This window comes from Staurois parvus, unplaced genomic scaffold, assembly GCF_062004578.1.
Source record: "Staurois parvus isolate SC_StPar_1 unplaced genomic scaffold, SC_StPar_1.0 ptg000151l, whole genome shotgun sequence".
NCBI classification, from domain to species: domain Eukaryota; kingdom Metazoa; phylum Chordata; class Amphibia; order Anura; family Ranidae; genus Staurois; species Staurois parvus.
Window position 1 is genome coordinate 19,110,873 of NW_028317947.1, and position 18,608 is coordinate 19,129,480.

The following is an 18,608-nucleotide window of genomic DNA, read 5'->3' on the forward strand; positions in this document are numbered from 1 at the left end:
GTGTCAGTGTATATTATTAGCACTGATCACTGTATTAGCGTCACTGGTTCCCACAAAGCGTCAGTGTCAGGTTGACCGCCATACTATCACAGTCCCACGATAAGTCGCAGATCGCCGTCATTACTAGTATAAAGAAAAAAAAATCCGGTGTATAAATACCGTCATTTGTAGATGCTACAAAAACCCCAGTGGTGATCAGGTACCACCAAAAGAAGGCTCTATTTGTGTGAAAAAAAGGATAGAACTTTAATTTGTGTACAGTGTTGCATGACCAGGCAATTGCCAATTAAAGTAGTGCTGTGCCGTATAGCAAAACATGGCCTGTTCACGAAGGGGGGTAAATCCAGTGAGCAAGTGGTTAAAGTGAACACGTCACATAAATCAGAAGAGCATATGACAGGGTTACCATATATATTTAATAATATGAATTTACAAAAGTGCCATAATTTAAAATATTGCTTTTTTTTCCCAAATCCCCAACCTAGGCAACCTGGATTACATGGTTTCTAGCACACTTTTATTTCTGCAGAAAGTCTGTAGTTTTCAATCAGCAGTGAGAGAAGACAATCAAAAAAGCTTACACAGATAAAACAAACTATACATATATACAAGGTTTGTAATGCATAACACACACTGATCACACTATGTACAATAAGTTGATTTTGTATACATGTATTTCTGAAACCTTTAAAAGGCCACTCTTCTCCTTTAGGAATGCTTCTAATAACAACTAATTAGGATTCCACTTTCATCATCATCGAATTTCCTGATTAGGTGTTATGGGAAACTGTTCCACGTTTGTTCTAGTTTTGTAATTCATCCCCACAATGACGTCAGGTGCAATTTAGTTTTGTATCCCAGCCTCACTATGGCATATGGCACAATGCATCTAAAGCTGGCCATACACTAGTAGAACCTCCTTCGAAGGATTTCTGAATGTGTTAGTTCGATTTTCTAGTGGGGTCAAACCTGCAATCATTTTCCAATGTAATTACAAGAAGATACGGTGGGGCAGGGGCGGACTGACAACTCATGGGGCCCCCGGGCAATAAAAGATCAAGGGGCCCCCTGTGTCCTTGCCCACATTCAAAGTACACCCAAAGAAAGCCTATAAAAAGGTACCAGGGGCATTTCATGGGGCCCCCTACTGACCTTGGGCCCTCAGGCAGTGCCCGAGTGCTTGAATGGTCAGTCCGCCCCTGGGTAGGGTACAAATGGCAGAATTTGACTTTTCTCTCAGGAGAATCGTACTAAAGCCGGCCATACAAAGATTGAAATTTGGCCAGCTCAGCAGGGACTGGATGAATTTCGGTCCATGTATGGGCAAGGTGGTTATAAAGAAGTCAATCTTCCAATTGACTTTTGTACAATTGCTCTGTCGGATTTTTGCTGATCAGTGTATTCTGATGGTGGGTGAGTATCCTATCTGTCAAAATATAATCGTTCAATGGGGAAGATTCCCCCATCTACTTTGAGTGTGTGGATAAGGGAATCAAGTCCTTCTTTTTTTCGTTCAAATAGCCGGTTGAATGGAAAAAAAATGACTAATGTATGGGCTGCTTTATTGTAATGCATATGTTCTTGGCACAAAAGAACTTTTTTTTTTAATGCGTCTGGGATTCCATACACCAGTATGGAATCCCAGTAAGTTTGGACAGATTTTTAAGAGCTTTGACACTAAATTTGTTGACTCAGTTGAGGCTGAATGCTCTGACAATACTTTTACGTACAAAGGCTTGAACAAAATTCTACTGTTGCATGGCCAGCCTAACCATGTGTTATGGGATACATATTTTAGAATCTTTCTATCATTAAACTTCACATTAATCAATGTCTAGCTAGAAACAAATGGTATTGTGGGTGTTTTATGTCATCCAAGATGGTTTTATACTCAGAAAGACATAAATCAAAGGTTTAGAAGGGTCTAATAGACTGCGATAAGATGATTACCATTAGTTTTCACATATACTGTATGTCACAAACACTGTAGTTCCCCTTTAATGTAATAAACGACACCCTTGTCTATCTGTAGAAGGTCATCATGTATTCATAGTTGTATGGACAACTCTATCATTATCGTTCCATACATTGACTTATAGAATTAAAGTGCCTTGTGCAAGGAAACTTTAAGACAGTTCAGCTACTTCTTCACATTTACCTCCAGTTCACATATATGCGGCCATGCGGGACGCGTTTTGCATGGGCACGAGAGTCCATTGATTTGAATGGACTCCCGTGCCCGTGACACGCAGGGAAGAAGTCCCTGCACTTCTTTGGAAAAACCTTGGTTCCCAGTACGGTTGCGTTTTCCAGTGCGGGTGGCGTGCTGTTAGAACTGATGGCACCCGCCCGCGGGTCCACATTCCTCTGTGCGGGTGGTGCGGCTGCACGGATTTTCATACGGATCCACCACCCGCACAGATTTGAACCTAGGGTCAAGAACTGACTCAAATTATTTGGGAAACAAAGCAAGAGGCTGTGTGGTGCATTGAACCCACTGTAACCAACCAGATATTACTGTCTGTACTTTTCTGGTCAGAGTCTGGTCAGTTGCTGTGGGCTTCCCCACCAACATGTTCAGTTACATGAAAATTAGAACTTCGACCAGTCAAAGCAGGCAGGGTAGCGCCTTCCTTTATGGAGTCAGAGAACCTGTGGCTTCCTATGGCAACAACAGAAATGGCTCAGGAGTTATTTTACCAATAAATATGGGACATAAGTAATCACAGCAGATAACTTTCATTTCATTGATTGCTTCAGAAGTTTTAGGCATTAATGTTTGTGTGTGCAAATGTGAACTTGTTGCCACGTTCACAACCTGTTTAGAGACCGTTGTAAAGAGCCTTAGAGAAAGGAAGATACTTTCAGTGATGGCACTGTGAATTGGTGTATAATTGGCATCTAATGTGTATGAGAGGCATTTCTGCAAGACACATGGATGTTGAACACTATAAGGTCCTTGTACACAGTGATCACTCTGGTATAAGGATGATTGAACCTTCTCTTCCTCCACCAGTATCTGCCACCTCTGGGTGGCCCTCTTCTATTTTCCCCTTCCGGACTCTCCAGATCCAGGCTCCTCCGCGGTCTTGAGCTAAGGAACATTTCAGCTCAATCCCACAGTCTGCAATATCTGTCTTCCATGGGATCGGATTTCCTTCTGAATTTACTATAGTGAATGGTTTGATTGGGATCTGTAGAGAAGAGAGAGAGAGAAGTAGATTTAATAGTCATACTCGGATTGCTGATGTAGATTCTTTTAAAGATCTCTTACATTCTAATTGGAAGAATACTTTCATCTAAAACAGATTACCACATTATTGGTGGTAAACCAAAGTTTTAGAATGTATTTATCCACAGTTAGTGGATTTGCCTTTACTTGGAGATTTGTCACTGATCGTTGAGCAAGGAATTTGTTTACAGTGATTCAAGCTTCATGCCATTGAGGAAATCCTATGTACTTCTTATGTATTCTGAATCACTCGAAGAGCTTAGGCCTCAAACTGATAGAGTAATGTGGTATTTAAACTTGCAGTCCAGGAAATAATTTGATTGTTTTTCTGTTTCAATATTTTTATTAAGAAAGTTTTGTTTTAAGAATACAACAAGCTCAAGATCAGGGGCGGACTGACAACTCATGGGGCTCCCGGGCAATAGGTGATCAAGGGGCCCCTGTGTCCTTGCCCAAACTCAAAAAAGCCTATGAAAAAGGTACCAGGGGCATCTCATGGGGCCCCCTACTGACCCTGGGCCCTTGGGCAGTGCCTTAGTTTCCAAATGGTCAGTCCGCCCCTGCTCAAGATACGCCCACGCAGGGGCAGAGCAGAACAATAACACATAAATTGATTGCTTTAAAACAAATTGTTTTGAATATTTTTTTTTCCTGGTCCAGCTAAACTTTGAGTATTCAGTTTATTTTTTAAAGCGGAGCTCCACCCAAAAGGGGAAGTTCCGCTTTAAGGACTGCTCCCCCCGCTCCCCATTAAGGATTGGCACCTTTGGGGGGGTGGGGGGGGGAGCAGGTACCCGAATTTGACAGGTACCCGCTCCCACTTCTGCTCCGATCCCCTAGGCGATCAGAAATGGAAGGTGTCCTCCCTCCCTCTTTTTGGGACACGTGACAGGTCCCAGAAGACTACAGGACCATTCATGAAGCGCAGCGCTACTCGCGCATGCACAATGGGTGCTCGGCTGTGAAGCCACAAGCTGTCACAGCCGGGTGCCAACACTGAAGATGCCGGCCTCCTGGAATATAGGACTGCCGGTGATATGGACTGCGGGGGACACACCGTGGGACCGAGGGACAGGTAAGTGGCTGTTTTTGTAGCTGCTGACTTTTATTTTTTGATAGGGTGAGTGGAACTCCGCTTTAAGGTTAAAGTGGATGTCCAGTCATAACCTAACTAAGCTAAAACCTGCTCCCATCCCCATTCTAAGCCCTATACTAACTATCCTGTAAAGGAAAGATGTGTGTACTTACCTAATCTATGGGCCTTCCAGTCCAGTCACATGATGGGCTCCCAGCTCCAGCATCAGGGATATGGAGGGACAGGCAACAGATGCCCCATTGTAAGTCTATGGGTGAATTCACTGCCCAGGCTTTGAAGTTGTTGTCAATGATCTCTCCTCTCCCCTGAAGCTGGCCGCTGGGGAGATCGCATGACTGGACCGGACTGCCTTTTAGATTAGATAAGTATAGATATCTTTCCTTTGCAGTGTAGTTAGTATAGGGCTTAGAATGGGGGTGGGAGCAGGTTTAAGCTTAGTTTGGTTTTGCCCAGAATTACACCGGACTTTCATAAAAAAACACAAAACCGTGGGAAGAAAGTGAGAAAATAGGAGAAGTACATTAATAGAGCTGACATACACTTTAGGATGCTTAAAGAAGGAGGTATGACATTTTATACAAAGTCACATTGGTCGAGCTTGTAACTATGTATATACTGTACCTGTGGTATAGAAGCTGGATTATTATTATTTTTATAATACGGGATTTATAGAGCTCAAACAGTTTACGCAGTGCTTTACAACATAAGGGCAGACAGTACAATTACAGTACAAATTATTACAGGAGGATTCAGAGTTCCCTGTTCATAAGAGCTTACAATCTAAGAGCTCCACTTGCTTCCAGCACCCATGCTAAGTGGCTGCTCTGCTGCCTTCTAAATACGAGGTTGACATGGGTGGTGTTCAATGAATGTTTACAATTTTCTCAATGAATTCTGTCATAAGACGAGGTAGAGCATGTGATGTCACCACCCCACCTCTCCACCTCAGTCAGAGGAGAACACAAATCATTTTCTGAATGGCGTCTGTGCTGAGCAGCCGATCTGTAACAGGAACCACTCAGCACAGGAGCTAGAAACTAGTGGAGGTCACTGGATTAGCGGTGCCTACTGTAGGGATTTCCAGCTTCTAGATGGATTGCACAAGTATGGTATATGCACAGTTACATTGGCCCAAGCTTGACCATGAATGCCGTGCCTGGAATTCTCTTTAAGGCCTTGTTCACATCATGGTGCAGAGACATCAGTTTTTCTGCACACATTATACAAGGGCTCAACAAAATCACTTTGCGCAGGAATCTTCAACGTGTATAAAACTCATTGTAGCTCGCCTAAAATGGATGTCTCTGCAAGTGAAATCTGCATGTCAGTTTCCTTCAGTTTTTCTGCACGTATGGTGAGAACGAGGCCTAAGAATTGAACAGTTTATTGGCTATTGCAGTATTTTGTTTGCACGTTTATTGTTTTATATGAAAATACTTGCCATGACTTGTTTCTCATGTGTCTCCTTATTTATAAGTCTAGTATGAAGGACCTTTTCTTTTAAATAGGTTGAGGCAGGCTTTTATAGCGTACAGCTTTGTTTCCGGTCTCATATACTGCAGGCCTTAGAATTCAGCCACTTACCTGACTGCTGATGCCCACTGCCAGGTCTCCCAGCTTGGTACTGCCAGACTCCCAGATGTGTAGTGTTTCACCACTGAAAGTTTGCAATTGTACTTTTACCCCTGAAACACAAATTAACATAGAGGGATCAGTGTCTGTATTCTGACTTACATGTGTTTGTTACAACATCATTTATATTATTGAATCCCCAGGCAGTGAATCGATCTAGAGCAGTCATTCTCAACCTTTTCATCCAGAGGAACCCCTGGCATAACTTTCCGGTCTTAGGGAACCCCTGATAAAAATGGCTTTATCTACAATTCATGATACATTAGTGTGATAGCCAGAGGTAAGAATGCTCCTTACACTTGTGGTCATTGGGAAGAATTACCCCCTTACAGATAGCCAAATAGATCAATGGTGTCAGTGGGAACTTACCTGAGAGGCAAAAATTGCTGATTGCTCAAGGAACCCCTGTCAACCTCTGGAGGAACCCTAGGGTTCCACGGAACCCTTGTTGAGAAACCCTGATCTAGAGTATAACAAGTTTTGCCTGTGCAATCAAAAGTAGGTCTAAGAAAGTTGTCTTGCAGTGAACCTACTACTGAACCAAAGTTCTTCAATGGTCATTGTGCAAAATGAGGAGGTTCTTGGAACAGGACGTATATTGGATTCATAAGGGTTCCAGGATCCTTTTAAGTTTCAATAACCACTAGGATGTAAAAGTTTTTCTTAACTGTTAGGTTTTTTATTATTTCAGTTTTGTTTTCATAGCATGCACAACTATTAAATATTGATTGATTAACCCCACCTATCTCTGTTTAGTGGACCGTATGTGAATCAAGCACTACTAGATACTGTAGTAGTAGTAGTAGTAGACAGTACTAATGTACTTGGCAGCAAGCTATGAGTAAGGCTGCTACTGCTGAAACATGTCGGCGTGCTGTTTTTATATGTACATGTTTTTTTAAAAATAAACTTTGAGAACTTGGAGACGTGTGCGGGACTTTTCAAATACTTACCATTGAACCAACTAGGGGTGGTTGTGCTTCCCCCGCTGAACAGGGAGTCGCTTTGTAGGCTCCATGCTTCCATTTGGCTGTCCCATGAATGGATTCCAGAACTTCTAGTGTCCAAAGTATTCATGGATTCCTGTAGTGTTGATAAGAGAATGGTGAGTATGCAGAGTTACATAGTGAAAAAGAAGACCTATGTCTTTCAGGCTCAGTCCGCCTAACAACAGTTCAAACCTACAGTTGATCAAGAGAGAGGGAACCCCATAGGAAGCTTGAATGTCTTAGTAATGGTTATGGTGTATGAGTCCATCGAGGGGATAGATCTCACTTCCAGATAAATTGACATTTGAGTGATTTAGATAAAAGGCATATATCTAGTCTGACATAGGTGCTTTAGGTTGACTAACCCTTCTTGGGAAGTTTCATGTTTCACATGACTGTCATATTGACAGTCATAAGCCTTTAAGTGTTTCTATATTTTGTTTCTGCTCCTCCCTTTCCTTTGGTTTAATTAATGCTGTATAGATAGCCCTCCCCCTTTCCCAGAAATGCATTGCAGCTCTAGCCTCATGTCATGGAGCAGGACACATTATGATCTTTTGACCTATCGAATGTTCATTGTTGTAAGATTCTCTCAGTTTATGGAATAAACTTCACACGATCTACAAGATGTCTTATCGATTGAGTCACTGACTGTGGTATCCAACTGAGGTTGAAGTTATCGCTATCTTATCACAACTGTAAGTTACAGAGATCACACTATCAATGCTTAGATTGGAGAGACAGAACAGCAAGAGATGAGACAATGAAAAGAAAATCCTGAACATCATATATTCATACCTTGCCACTGAGCAGTGGATCCAGGCTGTTCTCACGGAGAAACTGGGTATCCCGAGAGAATAGTTCGGAGAGGTTTTCCCGGTACAGGTCTGCACAAACAACAACAATGTTTCAGAAAGTCATTGAGAAACGCATTCCTTAGGTACATTGTAGCATTTTTCTTTACACTTTGATGCTTACATACAAACTGTCACCTACAGAGCTGACTGGAAACCAAATGCTGCAGGTTTTTTAGTAGCAGGAAAAAAAAGATGATTTCTCATAGGTGCATTGTCAATGTACAGGGAAACCCTTTACTGAGTGAACACCGCTATTAAACACCACTGGTTTGTTTTTTACAACCATTTTCAAGAGATTTCATGAATTGTAATCATACCTATTTCTAAACGCTCGATCTCCATTTCACATGAAGTTCTGGTTTGTTCCACGCTTCTGACATTTGTTGGTAAAGGAGAGTCTTGGGTTATGTTTTTGATATGCTGGTTAAGCACAGGTCTAGGTTCTTCAGGAAACAGCTTGGGTTTGGACTGGGTGGTCTCAGGTTCTTTTTGGGCCGAAGGAAATTTCCTGGGTTCTCTGTATGCTGAATCACATGGAGAGCTCAGGCCTCCAACTAAAACAGAAATGATAGAACAACAATGGTCAGCTTTGACAATTCTAAAGGCAGATATGCATCTCACTGTAAAGCCCTGTACATACGGGCCGAATATCAGCTGGTTCAATAGTAACAATGAATCATGACTGTCTGGTGGTTCTGAACCTTTTCTCAGTCACGGACCCCTTTGAGAATCTGATGAAAGCTATTTAAATGGTAAACATGGGCCAACAACGAGTCAAGAGACTCTTAATGGTTGACGGTATGAGCAGTGGCAGGATGTGTTTTTTTTTCTTTAATTGTTTTTCAATTTTAGTTTCATCTCATTTTCTTCCTTTTAATTTCTTTTCCCAATCAATGGGAAACCAGTGATTGGGAAAAGGGGAGTAGAGTGAATGTAAATGCCATTTTTTTATTTGACTCTCATGGACCCTTTGAAACTCAGCCACTTAAAGGGTCCATGAAGCCCAGGTTTAAGTACCCCTGGTGTAAAAAAAAAAATCACAGTGCTTACTTGTTTTTAGTGCCTGATCCACTCTGTGCTTGAGCTCTGAAGCTGTTGCTCTGTTATTTGGATCTTTCTGTAATCCAGCCACTATCAGGTCTCGGGTTAGAGGGTGAATATTTGGAGGAATTTCCTGCAGTGGTGGAGGCTCTTTCGCAATCTACAAAAGGAAAAAGATCAGTATATCCTAAGTCTTATCAAATGAATATAACAAACGGCTGTTTTGAATCCCGTCTGAGTATGGTACTTACCTTTAAACATAAGGGTGCTGTATGTGTGCGGCTCCATGGGTGCCAGCCATTCAGCATGTGAAGAAGCATGCAACATGCACTCCACACATCTAACTTTGTGCCACAGGGATCCCCGTGCACTATTTCTGGGGCCATGTGAGTCTCAGTACCTGGTACATAGTTGGCTGCAGTAAAACAAGAAAATCAGTTATCAGGATGGCATAAAATACATTTTGTTGTTGTTATGTTTAATATATATATACATATATAAGGACTTTCACTGACGGGTAAGCTCTGCTAATGCATTTTTATGCTGTGCTCAGCATGAACTGTCTAGGGTTTTGACAGTTTTACTTTTAAGGGGTAGTGTGGCAGACCATATATTTACATACATATGCAAGAAAAGACTATAAACACCTATTTATCCCAGCTTAATAAAGATGACTAGGGCCTAAACAGTCAAAAGGCCATAACTACTCACCTGTCAATAGGTTTGTTCCAGAGCTACCAGGAGGGAGGTGAGCAGCATGCCCAAAGTCACACAGGTACACTGTGCTATGGTCTTCAGTCAGGAGAACGTTGTCAGCTAAAAACAGACATGATGGTTTAAGTAGACACAAAGAAAGGTGCATCAGAGTTCCTGAGTACAGGGAACATTACAGAATCTAAAGCAAAGTCTCACAGCTGTGTATTTATTTATTTATTTATTTCAGGTACTTCTATAGCGCAATTTATGTAGCGCTTTACATATATACATGAATACTGCTGCCAGGCTCATCCACCTTACCAACCGTTCAGTGTCTGCTACCCCTCTCTGCCAATCCTTCCACTGACCTCCACTCCGTGTCCTCCACCCCTCTCTGCCAATCCCTCCACTGACCTCCACTCAGTGTCCTCCACCCCTCTCTGCCAATCCCTCCACTGACCTCCACTCAGTGTCCTCCACCCCTCTCTGCCAATCCCTCCACTGACCTCCACTCAGTGTCCTCCACCCCTCTCTGCCAATCACTCCACTAGCCTCCACTCAGTGTCCTACACCCCTCTCTGCTAATCCCTTCACTGACCTCCACTCAGTGTCCTCCACCCCTCTCTGCCAATCCCTCCACTGACCTCCACTCAGTGTCCTCCACCCCTCTCTGCCAATCACTCCACTAGCCTCCACTCAGTGTCCTCCACCCCTCTCTGCCAATCCCTCCACTGACCTCCACTCAGTGTCCTCCACCCCTCTCTGCCAATCCCTCCACTGACCTCCACTCAGTGTCCTCCACCCCTCTCTGCCAATCCCTCCACTGACCTCCACTCAGTGTCCTCCACCCCTCTCTGCCAATCCCTCCACTGGCCTCCACTCAGTGTCCTCCACCCCTCTCTGCCAATCACTCCACTAGCCTCCACTCAGTGTCCTACACCCCTCTCTGCCAATCCCTCCACTGACCTCCACTCAGTGTCCTTCACCCCTCTCTGCCAATCCCTCCACTGGCTTCCACTCGCTCGACGAATAAAATTCAAAATACTATCAACAACTTACAAAGCCATCCACAACTCTGCCCCCAGCTACATCACCAACCTGGTCTCAAAATATCAACCAAACCGCTCTCTTCGATCCTCCCAAGACCTTCTGCTTTTTAGTTCCCGTGTCACATCCTCCCATGCTTGCCTCCAGGACTTCTCCCGAGCTTCTGCCATCCTATGGAACTCTCTACCCCAATCTGTCTGGCTGTTTCCTAATCTATCCACCTTTAGATGATCCCTGAAAACCTTTCTCTTTAAAGAAGTCTATCCTGCTTTTACCTAGTAAGCAACAATTTATTTCCTCCATCAGCTCATCCCCCCACAGCTATTACCGTTTGTATCACTCAACCCTTCCTCCTAGATTGTAAGCTCTAAGGAGCCGGGCCCTCTGTTTCCTCTTGTACCAAATTGTATTGTATTTGTATTGTCTGCCTTCATTTTGTAAAGCGCTGCGCAAACTGTTGGTGATATATAAATCCTGTATAATAATAATAATATATATAGTACATTTACATCAGTCCCTAACCCTCAAGGGGCGTACAATCTAAGGTCCCTAACTCACATTAATATACTAGGGCCAATTTAGACAGGATCCAATTAACTTAACAGCATGTCTTTGGAGTGCGCAAGGAAACAGGAATACCTGGAGGAAACCCACGCAGACACAGGGAAAACATGCAAACTCCAGGCAGGTGGTGCTGTGGTTGGGATTCAAACCCACGACCCTAGTACTCCCAGGCGGAAGTGCTAACCATTTAGCCACTGTGCTGCTATTCAGAGCTAATACAAGACACACAGCAGCATGTTAAAACCCAAATGAACTGTCAGTTTAAATGCACTAAATACATTCCAGGTACATAAAAACAAAAAATTGGGCAAAGTTTTATCATTTTATTTAGAAAGCAGCCACAGCCTAAAACATCTGTATCCTGCCAGCATGCTGCAGAGGAAACCCTTGCTTTGTGGAGTCAGTGGTCTCTCTGCAGGGGTCTGACATGCCCACTATCAGTCAGGCCTATAGTTCTGCAATCAGCAAAGCTCATACCAGATTTGATTGAAGATTGTATCTCTGGACCTCTTGTACTTTGTGGAAGCAGTGGTCTCTCTGCAAGGGTCCAGAAGAAGCATGAGCTTTGCTGACTGCAGAACTGCAAGCTGTGGCTGCTTTAGAAAGAGAATGCATTGCAATTATCTAACCACATTTTGTTTTGATGTATCTGGAATGTGCTCAGCTGATTTAAACTGAAAGTTCAGTTTGACCGTAGGAATCCATAAACATGGAGCTTACCTTTAACATCTCCATGTATTACTCTGTTAGCATGGAGCTGTTTGAGTCCCCCCAGAACCTGTGACAAGTAATAGAGAGCTCTGTCCTCTGTTAAGTAGCCGTTTTTCTTGATCAGCTGGCCCAGAGAGCCTCCTGAAAGACAGAATAGAGATCATTTCTGTATTGTATTACCAGTTGTGTCATATTGAATGTAATGTAATACTTATTTTAGGAATGTTCAATGAACAGAACCAAGTTTGCAGTGTTCTAAGGCATGTGGATTCAAAATGTTTACATGAAGTTTATTGGTCTCCAAACTGTGGCCCAGGGGGCCGGATGCAGCCTTTTGCTTGACTTTATCAGGCCCTTGGGGCACTATTCCTCCCACTTATACAAACCAGTATTCCTTTCACTGACATTAACAATGGGATATAATTCCTGCCACTGACACCATTGATGGGGTACTATTCCTCTCACCAACACCAATGATGCAGCATTGTTATCGATGCTAAGACAATTTCTACTCCTATTGGCCACAGGCCAGCCCCTCTAAAATCTGAGGGATAATAAACTGGCCCTTTTGCCAGCCATAGACGGGCCAAAAATCGGCCGATTTTTCGCATCGTTAGTGGGTTAACTGGTCGGCCGTTTTTCGTGGGTTTTTGCACATATTTTTTATCGGGCATGTTGGAAAATTCGCGGCCAATTTTGACGATCGGCCGATTTTCCTGGCAATGATGGGCAAATCGGCCGATCGTTTTACCGATAAAAAAAATGCACATGAGCCGTGACCTGCAAGAAGAGAAAAAGAAGAAGAAACAGAAGAAGAAGAAAAAGCAGCAGAAGAAGAAGAAAAAGAAGAAGAAGAATTCCAGTCCGCTATTATATTTTATATGAAAAGTATTGCGGTTGCAACAATGTATCCATTTGTATCCAAATAAAACCATCTGTATCCAAAATGGATACAAATCGATACATTGTTGCAACCGCAAGACTTTTCATATAAAATATAATAGCGGACTGGAATTCTTAGGGACAGAAGTAATTATGGGGTTAAATGCCGGCCATAGACGGGACGAAAATCGGATGATTTTTTTACCGTTGGTAACGCCGGCCAATCGAACGACCGATTTTTTGTGTTTTTTTTTTTAAAACGGCCGGTTTTTGACCTGTCTATGGCCTGCTTAAGTTTAGAAAGTTTGGAGACCCCTGCTATAGACCAAAATCCAAACGGCCAAAACCTTTTTTTTTCTTTTTCAGTAGAGAAAGGAGCATTTAAAACTCTGAGCAGGGTATGTTGCCCATTGGGGAAATTTCCCTTCCCTTCCCTTCCTGTCCCTTAGACATAGAAGATATCAATGTAAATGGAGGGAAATTACCATAAAAGGTGTTCCCCTTGGAAGATCTTTTTTGGTCTAAACTCAAAATGTTGGCATTTTCTTCACTTTTTAGAATTGTCCCAATAGTCATCAGGATAAATCAAGATGGTGAATCTTACTAGCGGGGATGCAGCAATAAAAACCCAACAGGTGTCCTAATTCCTCACCACTCTGTCCCAAATAGGAAACAAAATTTGGTGTAAGGTACATGTAAAGGCCCGCTGAGGCCCGTACATGGTGACGTTTGCTTAGGTTTCCCCAAGTGACAGGTGCTGTGTGTCCAGGCACAGCTGCTCATCCTAATATAACATGGGTCGCACACCCACACTCACATTAGGACTAGCAGCTGTGTCCATGCAGCCACTGTGTCCTCAGGCTTGAATCCGATGCCTGCATGTAGCACCTAGCAATACATAAAGAAAGGCCAATTGTATGCGCCTCAGTGTCCGTGTGAATGAGACCCAATAATAAATTGTTTTTTACTCTGTAGTATTGATGAGAATTGTGTATAATAGTATAAATAGTAAAATACGTTACCATTCACCATCTTCATGAACACAGTGATCCAGGGTCCTTCTCGGATTGCCCCGTACACTGGGACTATTTTATCAGAATTCACAGACAGGCAACAGATCACCTCCTGAGATCTGAATCTGCTAACATGGATCTGGCAGAGAAAGGGAAAGATGATGCATATTAGAGAGTTAGCCAGGAAGAAAGGCCCAAATGTCCTCTGACAACAGTGAAAAACAAAGGCCCACAAGCTTTTTCATACCTTTTTGGCTGCAAATTGAAATCCTGAAGTTTTATCTTTTCCCAAGTAAACATCCCCAAAGGCTCCACTGCCTAGAACATCTCCAGATTTCTCCCAATGGATATCTTCTCGATATTCATAATCCTCAGCCATCATTTCCTAAAGTACAAAGTATGAGGTTGTTATACAATGCATTATTAACGTGCTCTTCAGCTTGTTTCATGTTAGCGGTCTTCAGCAGGGGCGTCCCTAGGGTTGGTGTCACCCGGTGCAATAACACTTGGTGACACCCCCTCAGAATGGATCGGATCTGCGGATTGAGCATAACAGATCGGAGTCCGATCCATTATGCTCCCCAATCCGCAGATCCGATCCATCTTGCGGTAAACATCGGCATGCAACCTATACGGGGTGACACCGGACTCGCTCCACGAAAAGGTAAGTTTTATAAAGAAAGCCGACGATCCCCGCAGAATGGATCGGATTCATCCTGTGGGGATCGATGACTTGCTTTACAACTTACCTTTTCGTGGAGCGGGTCCGGTGTCACCCCGTGCGGTAGGTGTCACCTGGTGTGGCAGGCACCCCCCGCACCTGCCTCGGGACACCACTGGTCTTCAGTCACCAACAGAAATTCTGTGGTGGTACCACCGTAGAGTCCCATGTACATTGGCATTTGTTCACATCAGAACTGCTTTTCTACAGCTTAGAAGGAGCATCTGTGATGGAATTTAGAAGCATCTCAAATGTAAGCTAAATGCAGCTGAAAGCATGCTGCTATTTCCCTCTCAACACAAGGCAAATGCTGATTATTAACCACTTCAATTCCAGACACTTTCACCCCCTTCCTGCCCAGGCCAATTTTCAGCTTTCAGCGCTATCACACTTTGAATGACAATTGTGCGGTCATGCAACACTTTACCCATATGAATTTTTTAGCATTTTTTTGAGACAGATAAAACTTTATTTTCGTGGCATTTATTCACCGCTGGGATTTTTATTTTTTTGCTATATACTGTAAATGAAAAAGTCCAAACATTTAAAAAAAAAAGTGTTTTTCTTATAAAAGTTTGCAAATAAATAATATTTCTTCATAAATCTTGGCCAAAATTTATTCTGTTATCTTTTTAGTAGAAAACAAAATAACCCGGATTAGTTTACAACCAAAATTATAATTTTTCAAAATGTTTTTTACATTTTTATTTTATTTTTTTATATTATTATTTATGTTTTTTTGTTTTTCTTTTACATACTGTCACCCTAGCAGTACAGTGTCACCATAGTGACACTGTACTGCTTTTACACCCATAAAGGGTGTAAAAGCAATAATTTCTCCTCTCTGGCTGCACTATTGCAGCCAATGAGAAATACTGTGAGAGCTGTGATTGGTCACCGCTTGCACATGGTACAAGGCTGTTGTGAATAGCCTTGTACCATGTGACCTCTGTGATCATTCACAGATTTCACTAGTAGTAAGCAATGATGTCAGGAAGTGACATCTTGCTTACTGCTATTCATGTGATCACTGATTGGCCAATCAATGATCACATGATCGGGAACTCACACAGCGATCGGTGTTCCACTGTGTCCTCCAGACACAGCAAGCACCGGATCGCAGTGCTGCCACCGCTCCTGCACTGCTCCCGTCTGGCCATTTATGTACATGGGCCGTACGTGAAGTGGTTAATATAATGGTGTGTATTGGGCAGCCAGATGTACAAACTGGCAATAAATGGAGATTAAAATGGACATAGCGGGGTGTTTGCTTACCGTAAGATCAGGACACTTTAGATATTTTAGCTTTGGTTTAAACACCAGGTATGAGCTCTTTTTACATGTCCTTTTAGAAGTTCAGTTTTCCAACATATATGTGATTTAAACACCTTCTTTGTTCTTTCTTGATCAAGTCATAAATTATACAATATGTATAAAGAAGGATGGATGGGTTACATATTCTGCAAATTTTCCTTAGTTAAACTGGTATATTAGTTAAACTGGCATATTATTTAAATGGCTAGCTTCACCTACAAAATTGATTATATAAATAGGTAGGTACTACTAAAAATAAAAAAATAAAAAAATCCCAGTGAAAAAAATTCCAGTGAATGTCTGCGTAGCTCTCAGCCTGACTCGGTTTTGTTCAGGAAGTTTGACAGAAAGTTCCCATCCCACTGCCGAAACACAGCCCTGTATACTGTAATAGCTGAGGATACATACAGTGAATACAGCTCACCCAGCAAATGCACCTGTTAGTGTAGTAAATAGTTTGCTTAGACCAGCTTGGCCCAAACAAACCATCTTTTAGATTGTAAGCTCCAAGGATCAGGGCCCTCCTAACCCTCTTGTATTGAACTGTATTGTTGCTGTATTGTCTCCTGTTATATTGTAAAGCGCTGAGCAAACTGTTGGCGCTATATAAATCCTGTATAATAACAATAATAATTTAAAGGGACGTTAAACATGAAACAGGCATAGCAATTAACTCATAACTCATCCTTTTTTGGACAGCTAGTTCTGATTTTTCACTACTGCGAACGTTTTTTTTTTTTTTTGCCTGTTTTGTTAATCGATCCGTCTTTCCAGAGCAGTTGTTGCTTGAAAGATTACAGACTTTTTATATAATATCACTCTTTCTAAAGCTGGCCATGGATGAAAAGAATTTCAATCGGAAATTCTTAGGAAGAGTCCCTGAAAAATTCTTACAAGAAATCTTCGAACGTTCTCAGAAAATTCTTAGAACATTCGAATGTTGTGCCAATAGATTTTATTTGATTTTGGAATGAATGGACTTTACCGAACGAAAACCAGATACCCTGTTAGAAAATTGTTTCTTTGAGAAAAATTTTCCATCCTCCTCCTTTGAATTTTCTCACTACACTACTATCTCACTACACTACTCACTACTATCACTACAGTCGAAAACAAACGTCGCTTTAATCCCATTAATGATTAGAAAAATGAAAATATTCTTTTTCTAAGAATTGTCGTTAGAAATTCTCATCTATGGCCAGCTTTACAGGGGCTATGTAATATCACTCTGTTTCAGCAGAGTCCAAAAAAAATAGCAAGGAAGGAATTGGGGCAGCACAGTGGCTAAACGGTTAGCAATTCCACCTGGCAGTACTCAGGTCGTTGGTTCGAATCCCAGCCACGGCACCACCTGCCTGGAGCTTGCATGCTCTCTCTGTGCCTGTGTGGGTTTCCTCCAGGTACTCTGGTTTCCTCCCACACTCCAAAAGACATGCTGGGAGGTTAATTGGATCCTGTCTAAATTGGCCCTAGTATGTGTATGTATGAATGTGAGTTAGGGACCTTAGATTGTACACCCCTTGTGGGTTAGGGACTGATGTGAATGTACAATATATATGTAAAGTGCTGCGTAAATTGACAGCGCTATATAAGTACCTGAAATAAATAAATAAATTTAGTGGAAGCAGTGATGAATGGGAATAGCAGGTAGTATCTTACCATTTTGAAGAGGATCCCCTCATTGTCCACAGGCTCGGAGTCCTCTTCATCCCAGGCCTTAGCGATTAGGCACAGCTTGTCTGGCTCGCCAACACTCACGCTTCCTCTCAGAGCTAACAACACCCCCTCTTCCACAGAATGGGTTTTGGAGTCTGTGCAGGAGTCTGTGAGTTTGGAGTAGTCCCACTGTGCGCTGACCTTGTCTTCACAGTCATCCAGTCCTATGGCACTGATAATTCTAGATAGTGGATTGTTATGATATAGAGAGTCGGAGGGCTGCTGTTTTCTGACTCCCATGTGGTAGATGCACTGATCTGGGCTGATGAGCTTGTGAAGAAAGTTCTTGTTGCCATCAATTGGTTGCGTTTTCTGTGGTGGATAACCAATAATATTTCTGTCGTTTTGCTGCTTGGAGCAGCAATCCAATATGTCTTTGCTATCCCATTGCTTGGAGCTGGATTCATCTTCCTATGGTATAATACATAATAGGGAATTAAATATTGGAAATCTGCATTCAAAAGTTCAATGCATCTTGAAGGAAAAGGTTTTATAATATTGGGGCTTAATGGGAGGGGCAGGGAAAGAGAATAGTTTTTTTTAACTAAATTACTGGATCTTAGCCTGTTTAAAAAGCATACTGGAAAAGGGCTTTGGGGTGGATAGGCTGCTGATTTTCAAAGCTGGCTAAATGTGGACTCTGGACATAGCAGCCCTAGGCGATTAGCTGTGCCATCCCTGATTTGTACAGGCTTTTGGCACTGTGTGCTGGCAAAATCAGTGATTGTCGCCAGCAGACATGCAAACATTGTATGCCAGCAGCTGCCGCAGACCGCCCATGTGAATGAGCCCCAACCCTGGTGATTTATTTCTAACTGTGGCTCAGAAACAATTGAGTACTGTCTGTGATACTTTTTTTATTTGCACTAACATACAATTTTGAGGACAAGCTTTCGGGGAGTGTCCCCTTCTTCAAGGTCCAAGCAGTACTAACGTACTCGAGTACTGCCTGGACTTTGAAGAAGGGGACACTCCCCAAAAGCTTGTCCTCAAAATTGTATGTTAGTGCAAATAAAAAAAGTATCACGGACAATACTCAATTGTTTCTGTCGCAAATGCACTAATACGGCTACAATCACCTCAAGCTAACTGTGGCT

The 18,608-nt window shown here is 42.4% G+C and overlaps 1 protein-coding gene across 1 annotated transcript in view; it reads right to left on the bottom strand.

Annotated features, from left to right (window-relative positions):
* Positions 1–394: 394 nt before the first annotated feature.
* Positions 395–18,608, bottom strand: part of MAP3K14 (mitogen-activated protein kinase kinase kinase 14) — a 51,337-nt gene continuing 33,123 nt past the window's right edge. The window contains exons 5-16 of the mRNA XM_089674586.1: positions 17,455–17,922; positions 14,008–14,145; positions 13,770–13,899; positions 11,875–12,006; positions 9,559–9,663; positions 9,099–9,262; positions 8,857–9,007; positions 8,124–8,360; positions 7,748–7,836; positions 6,914–7,043; positions 5,913–6,013; positions 395–3,194 (exon numbers count right to left, since the gene is read on the bottom strand). Coding sequence (XP_089530712.1) covers positions 2,973–3,194; positions 5,913–6,013; positions 6,914–7,043; positions 7,748–7,836; positions 8,124–8,360; positions 8,857–9,007; positions 9,099–9,262; positions 9,559–9,663; positions 11,875–12,006; positions 13,770–13,899; positions 14,008–14,145; positions 17,455–17,922 — 2,067 coding nt within the window. The 3' untranslated portion in view covers positions 395–2,972. The remainder of the gene's footprint in view (positions 3,195–5,912; positions 6,014–6,913; positions 7,044–7,747; positions 7,837–8,123; positions 8,361–8,856; positions 9,008–9,098; positions 9,263–9,558; positions 9,664–11,874; positions 12,007–13,769; positions 13,900–14,007; positions 14,146–17,454; positions 17,923–18,608) is intronic.